Genomic DNA, 7,714 nt, shown 5'->3' with positions numbered 1-7,714 from the left:
ATGATTGATCTCTGTAATTGTACACTAATCAATTCTGCAGATAGAACTGCAAGAACGAAAAAGAATTGAAGACCAATCAGCTCAGGCAGCATTCATCGTTGATGTGGGCTCGCCGAGAGTTGAATACCTGACGCTGACAGGATTTTGAATTCATTTCATTTCATATGCAAATCCATCCATTCATGGGTGTGAGATCATCATCATGGACACTATTGCTTCCGTCTGACCTGTGAACTTGTGTGGATCACACTCGTAGTAACGGTTTGCACGGTCGATGTCAGTGAAGAACTGTTCAGTTGTGACGTGCATCCGAAAGGAAGGAATTTGAGACGTGACATGACACGGCTGCAGCTTGTTCTCACTCGAGAAAGAAAATGGATGGATGCAGATTGCAGTTGCAGAATCAGAACATTGTCCAGACAAACGGGAAGATCAAGAACAGTATGGATTTCTTCTGTCTCTCTGATTTTTGTACAAACGGACAAACGACACGAACGAACGAACTAAAAACTCGGTCGATCTCTGCGGTCGGTCGAGCAGAGCTCCCCCGGTTTCGAGGGGATCTGGGTGGATTCTCCGGGCTGAACTGATTGATCATCCATGGTCACTGCCATCACTAGCTACTTCAGTCGCTGGACGGCACTGGAGAACACTATGCAGAGCACGGAAAGCGCCGTCGCCGGGAGCTTCCCGACGGCCAGGCCTGTCAGGATCACCGGGACGAACGCCGCGAGGGGAAATCTGCCGGCCCCTCGTCCATCCGCCACAACCGCCGCTGCTTCTGACGACGACGACGACCATTCTATGCTTGATTCCGACGGCGTCCGCTCGTTGGAAGTGATCGGAGCCTCGGGCGTCGCTGGCTCGATGTCGTCGCCGGCGGCAGCGTCCGGCTGCTCGGCCTCGCCCTTGTAAGAGCTCGACGAATCCTTGGACTTCGGCTTCTTCTGCAGCTTCTTGGAGATCAGTTTCCTCAGCGACCTCTTCCCCTTCCGCTTCGGGGTGGTCAAATCGTCGCCGCCGCCGGCGACAAGCGCGCTCCTTTCCCCCTTGTCGGAATCGGAGCAGCTAGAACTGGGCGATTCCTCCACCTCCCGAATCGGGGAGGCGGCGCCGCGGCCGCACGAATCCAGCATCGCGTCGGCCTCCGCTGTCGGCAGCCGCCGGCGCCGGCGGGAGGAGGACTCGATCCAGAGCAGCGACAGCGCGGCGACGGTGAACGCCGCGACCGTCCCCTCGCTCCACAGCGCGAGGAGTGCCAGCGCCACGGTGCCGCCCAGCACGAGGAGCTCCGGACGGAGCCGGAAAACGGTGCCGCCTTCTGGCGGCCGAGGCGCCGCGTCCGGACGCTGCACCGCCACCGGCGAGAGAGGCTGGGGCGGCGGCGACAGAGGAAGCTCTTCGGCAGCCACCGTCAGCGCCACTGGAGGCGGCACTAGAGCGGCGGTGGGTCGGCGCGGCTTCCGGGGCTTCCTGAGGCGGCCATGGTTCTTGACGACGAGGTCGGCGAGGGATGTGGGGAAACCGGTCTGGACGGGGAAGTTGGACGGCGAGCCCGCGCGGGACGGCGGCGGGCGGAGGGAGGCGAGCAGGCGGCCGAGGGAGGGGCGCTTCAGGGTGCTGGGCATCGCCGGCGACGAGCATACAGGACTGAGGCCGTCGATCGAGTGGGATGAGTTTTTTTGGAAGGAGGTTTTCCTCGGTTTTATGGGGAGCGTTTCTTGTTGCCGTCGCTCCGCCGGAGTTTGGGAGCGGAGAAGACAAAGAAACCGCCCGTGATTTAATTATACTCTCCGATTTGAGGCAGTGTTGGTTTGGGTTAATTAGAATTTAGATCATAATCCTACTCGTAATACTCTTCTATACTCTGCAAAATTTCGACTTTGTCAAGTTAATATGGAACTTCTTTACAACTCACTTTTAAAATTGTTTATTTTCAGGTTTTTATTTTTGAGAATCAGGAAAGTTTGTAATATGCTACCGTTCACAGGCAGGGGCGAAGCTCCCCTTGGGGCAAGGTAGGGCAGCTGCCCTACCTTAATTTTTGGTGAATACATTTAGATACACATATTTTTTTTAATATTTTGAGTGGTCGTGCATCGAAAACAGACTCCGTGTGAGAAAGTTATGCTTGTTTTAGTGAACATTGTGTAAAATCGACTTTGAACTGCAAACATAGATACTATTCTAGGTTCAATGTAAATAACAATGATTCTATATTTCTATTATAGAGATTTATCATGAATCTTAGTATATGCAGGATAACTTTGTGATATTCATTATTCAAACGTATAGAATTAAAAATTTAGAGATTTCTTGATATTTGAAAGACACGTCATGATTTCAGCAAAGACATTATTACCTCATTGAGATGGTGAATTGGAAAGGTTTCTTGGCGACAAAGATCATTAAGACCTAGTTGCTCACGATGGATATTTAAATGTCTTAATCGATAAAATTATTCTTTTTACAAAAAAAAGTAAAGCCTTGGCATTGAGGTGGCATTATTGTTATGTTTTTGGTTCTACGTATATCAAATATGTCTTTGTTTTTATCGTACTAAGTTATTTCGTTAGAAACTTAGAATCATATATGGCGTTCATGTATTACGACTATTTTAGTATTTGCATTTTTTGTTGCCCTACTTTTTTTTCCGTCCTTCGCCACTGTTCGCAGGCAGAAAATACATAGTGGCATGCTTGTCACTTTAGCTATCCACTGACCTACGAGAACACACTGAATTGTAGAAAGTTCCCTTTTTATGTAGAAATAAGTTATAAATGATGGTTTGTATGGTTTTCAGTCAAGTTTTCGTCGCAAGTCCGATAGATCATTTCCTCTTAATTAAATTGTGGGAGCATCCCACTCTCTTGCAAGGTTCATAAGAGAACTGAGCGGACATGCAAATTGATGATCTACACGCACACATTGTTGTTTTCACAAATTTAAAATTTGCTCTTGGAGCTAAAAAATAGTTTGATATATGCACGTTCTTGGAATAAGATTGAGTTTATAAATATCGGTGTAAATAAGTGTCACATTCAATTTCCAAATCATTTTGGCTAGTCTCGGGTATATATCACGTTTGTGCTGATAATGGGATGAAATTAATGTGACAGTCCACACTCATATCTTCAACATTAATAAGAAAATATATCATGTCTCGCTATATTAAGTCTTGAAATGATATTGTCCAGATTGCTCCTGAATATGAGCATAAGCAAAATGTTCCACTAATCTAGGCCAAAACGACGATTGCCTATTGAATTAATAGTGTTGCTTATATTTTATCTTAGCTCTTCTAACATCTTGATGATTTTTTCGAGATACACCCTTTTGAAACGAGCAAGAATAAACCAAAGGTTGAGGACCTTTCTTTTCGGCGTGGAAAATCAGGTTAACTTCCGGCAGCAAAAGTCTCTCAGTAATTTTGTTTCAAACTGTATTTTTCTTTAGTATATTTTATGAAGGTAAAATCAGATACATGTGGATAGAATCAGGTAAATATACTCTTAAAATAATATCATGGGTTCCCTTGTGCTCCTTATTACCCATACGAGTCGTCGTCGGTGTTGGTTGGATGTCTCGTTGACCAAGACTTGTCTTGTGATCAAGGACACTAACGCAGCACAGCATTGTATGCATGTCCAAATCATTCCGTGTGTTAGGTCATTGTTATCATAGGAAATAAAGAGGATCAAAAAGGATAAGTAGATATAATCAATACAAAGAGCAGACATACCAACTACAAAATAAACAGGGATATAAATATTTTTAAGCAATTTGTCGACAATACAGTAGGAGAAAACGACATCAACCCATTTTGAAGCTGTAGATGCAGACACCAAACTAGTGTGGCCGCATGCAGCCGGCAATAGCCGGCAAAAAACTATGAACAAGTACACTCAATCGGTACTAATGAAGGACGCAAGTGTACTTGTTCGCAGTTGACGGAATGCGCTAGAGATCAATTATACATTATGAGCCTAGTTTTCTTCTCCCTCGGTCCTGTAATTTTGTTTTGTTTGATACATTCTCGATGCTATAGTCTTTCTTGTTGCTTGGTAGCCACAGAACCTGCACAATGTGAAAGATGCGAAGTTTTACCAAAACATTATTACTGTAATTTTTAGTTGCGAATAGTACGTAAAACCAGAAACACGCCTTGTGATCAAGGATGTCAACACGCATCCTTACAGTGTATGCATGTCCAAATCATTATGTGTTTTAAGGGAATACTTGTGTACTTACAGGCATGAGTGTGAATGTTTTTATCACCGTCCATTTTGCTTTAAGTCTCGGATAAAAGAAAGAGAGAGAAAGGAACTTTTAGATCATTGTTATTAGACAAATAACGGATTAAAGATAACAATATGCGATTACTAAAAAAAGTAGTAAACACACTAACTACAAAATACACATCGCTGAAAATTTCAAAATGACCATAACAATATCTTAACCGTATAAAAGAAAAGGAGAAGGACCAAACTTGTGTGGCCGCATGCAGACAGAGACATCAATAGCCGGCATGAAAAACCATGAACCTGTACACTCAATTGATACCATTCAAGGACACAAGTGTACTTGTTCGCAGTTCAAGAACTAGTAGAGATCAACTATATCTCAGAGCCTAGTTTTCTTCTCCCTCGGTCCTGTATTTGTTTTTTTGTTTGGTAAATTTTCAATTCTATAGTTTTTCTTGTTGCTTTCCATGAAAACATGCACATCACCGATCCTAAAATCAAAATGTGAAAGAAGTGCTGTTTAACGAAAACATTATTGGTACTGTAATTTTTAGTCTGTCGCGGTTAGATATGAAGTGCATGCAGTGGAAATGAGAACCATGCATGGGATATATATTGATCCAGCAAAGAGTAAGAAGGGTGGTTGAAGTTAAGGAGAACATCCGACAATTCCTCGGTTTCTACATTACCATGGACAATATATGACTCCAAAGGTTGATATTTAGGAGAATGACTCTTAAGATTGTTATCTCTTTTTTGATCATATGCATTTCAGATGTTCCCATGGCTTCATCGCCGCTACTCCACACTTTCTGTACCAGTACCTAGATGCTTATACGAATCTTTGTGCTTATCTGGGCATTGAGATTCTCATCCTCCAACTTCTTTTCATTACATCTTAATTAGATCCTTAATTAATCAGCTGAACTTTGCACATCACCGCGGGTAAAACAACAAAGGTGAAAGATTTGTACTGTAATGTTTAGCTCTGTTGCAGTTACATACGAATTGAAGGGCATGCCTTGGAGAGACGAGGATCCAAGGACTCGGAAAGATGACTGAAAAATCAAAGAGAAGTTGTGGAATTCCTCCTTTTCATCTTCTCATGGATATACAATATAGATGACTGAGAGGTTGTTATCCATCGTGCATGTCACCCGTTGTCTCCTTTTGTTGACGTGTATAAAGTAGATTGCCTAGCCCTTTCCATCAGTTCGGACTTTCGGTTCAAGTGGCTAGTGCATGAAGTTTAACATGGTATCAGAGTCTCAGGTCTCAAGTTCAAATCCTGGTTTTCACAATTTATTCTAAAAAAATCCCCGCAGCCTCTATCCGGCCTTCCGCTGCCTCTTTGTCTCTCTACACGTGTTGACTTGTCTTCTCGTCTTCCCGTCACACGTGAGTGGGGGTGTTGACGTGTATAAAGTAGATTGCCTAGCCCTTTCCATCAATTCGGACTTTGGCTAGTGCATGAAGCTTAACACCTTTTACCATATATATATGAGTGAATTTCAATATTCCATTGGCTTTATCGCCGCTTGTCCACACCTTCCGTACCCTGCAGTTGCTTCTACGAATGTTCGCAGTCATCAGGTATGGTATTGAGATTCTCTGATGCCGAAAAGGCAGGCAGCAGCTACTACAAAAGAATCTGCCCAGCAGCCATGCAAGCATGCGGCTGCAGGTATAATATACGTACTTTCTCAAAAGCAACTCATAGTCTAACATGTTTGTCACTTTTCAAAAGAAAAGTTTATGCAGCTAGCGCACTAGGGCATACTCGATTGTTTTCAAAAGAGAAATGATGATTTTGCTCACCAACATATTGGCTTGAATAAGAGAGCCGCCGCCTCTTGGCAGGGTGTAGGGCCGCGGGGGTATGCCTGTAGTACCCATATGCACACTAGGATTTAAATTTTGGTGCTCACATTTGCTCATGTATCGACACACTCGGGTAGAATTTTAGCGGGTTTGGTGACTTGATCTGAATTTCAGCGAGATCGCGTTGAAACCTATGATCCATATAGAAAGGGGCGAATTTACAAGGTAGGCTTCGACAGGCTTGTGCCTACCCACCATTTTTGGAAAGAAACCCTCAAATTTGTATGCCTCAACCATGCGCAAAGAACTATTAAGCTAAACCGAATCCCTTAAAAAGCTAAACCTTATGTGCGCGGTAGGTGTGTGATCAATTAATTGTGCATTGTAGATTGCACTGTTTTCCTTTTGAAACTATATTTTTGTTTGTTTTTAGAGTCTAGTTTATGTTTTCATATAGATTCACCACTGCGTACAGTTTTTTGTCGACCATTCATCTTAACTTCCTAACTCTAGCCGTCCATTACTCTGTCCTAACCTCACGAAGAACTTAATTTGAAATCATTTGGACTCTTGAACTTACTGTTTTGAAATTCACAACCGCAATTTCCTCTTCCAAAACAATAGCTATCTCATTTTCTTAATTCCGACGAGTTAATTTGAGATTCAACGAGCGAATACATGGAGCGGAGGAAGCGAGGTAATCAACGAGTTAATTACGGCTAAGGTCAGATCAGCTATTGCTAGAGACACCTGCTGGACAGGGGAAGAAATCGAATATGGGAAATGCAAATGGGATTTGGATGGATCGAGCCGAAGAGAGGCAGGGTTTGTAAGTATGAACTTAGCCGTCCGATCTCAATCCAATGGTGCAAAACGAATATACTTTGGTTAGTTGAATTCAAATTAGTCAACTATTAATCAATTAGATTAGACTCTCCCCGAAGAGAGGCACTAACTAATTGCTAGCTACCTAGGTGCTGGATAATCTCATGGTCAAACCGGGATATAGATCCGGAAACAAATATCGCAGCTCCCATGCGGAGTGTGTGGTGAGTCATGGTGCTTGAACCCAAAAGAGCACTAGGGACGAAGCAACACATGCATGTGGTAGTGCAGCCATGATTGGCTTTTGAGTTGGTTAACCATTTCTGAACCACGTAAGTACACTATAGCTACGTGTTGGCAGGACCCCATGCATGTCCATCTTAGGTGTCGATACCTGGAAATAGATCTTTCTAGGGTAGCTAGCTAACTTTTTGCATGCATTTCCAGATTGACCAGCACCGCATGCAGCCACAGCCCACATGCATGTATGCACTCGCGTGCACAAATGGAATAAGAAGTTGAGAACACACCTGTCCCTGTTTCTCTTTCTTTTGTGTGCCCACGTCGTCTTGCGAAGATCAGATCATCAAGGGGGCATCCCCTGCTTAAAAAATACCGCAAAACGTCAGTTCAGAAACAGATATGATAATAATATGAGTTAATTAAAGAAAACAATTCCGTTGAGCTGTCAGTAGCAGTACCACATAACTCCCATATAGTACAAGAAATCAGAAAATTGCCTTCATCGACAACATTTGATTTTGTAATATTATGTTTAATTTCCCGAGTTCAAGAAATAATGCACCAATTCATTTTTTCAGAAA

General features: G+C 43.3%; 1 protein-coding gene across 1 annotated transcript; it reads right to left on the bottom strand.

Annotated features, from left to right (window-relative positions):
* Nucleotides 1-432: 432 nt before the first annotated feature.
* LOC124651641 (protein VASP homolog) lies at nt 433-1,701 on the bottom strand. Its single transcript, XM_047190684.1, has one exon. It carries the CDS (start codon nt 1,626-1,628, stop codon nt 621-623), a length of 1,008 nt encoding a protein of 335 aa, XP_047046640.1. The 5' UTR covers nt 1,629-1,701; the 3' UTR covers nt 433-620.
* Nucleotides 1,702-7,714: the final 6,013 nt, after the last annotated feature.

The sequence above is a fragment of the Lolium rigidum genome, chromosome 5, assembly GCF_022539505.1.
Source record: "Lolium rigidum isolate FL_2022 chromosome 5, APGP_CSIRO_Lrig_0.1, whole genome shotgun sequence".
Lineage (NCBI taxonomy): Eukaryota > Viridiplantae > Streptophyta > Magnoliopsida > Poales > Poaceae > Lolium > Lolium rigidum.
This window is presented reverse-complemented; position numbering and strand designations above follow the sequence as displayed.

Coding starts and splice junctions, on each gene's coding strand:
- LOC124651641 (XM_047190684.1), bottom strand. CDS start 1,628: ATGCCCAGCACCCTGAAGCGCCCCTCCCTCGGCCGCCTGCTCGCCTCC.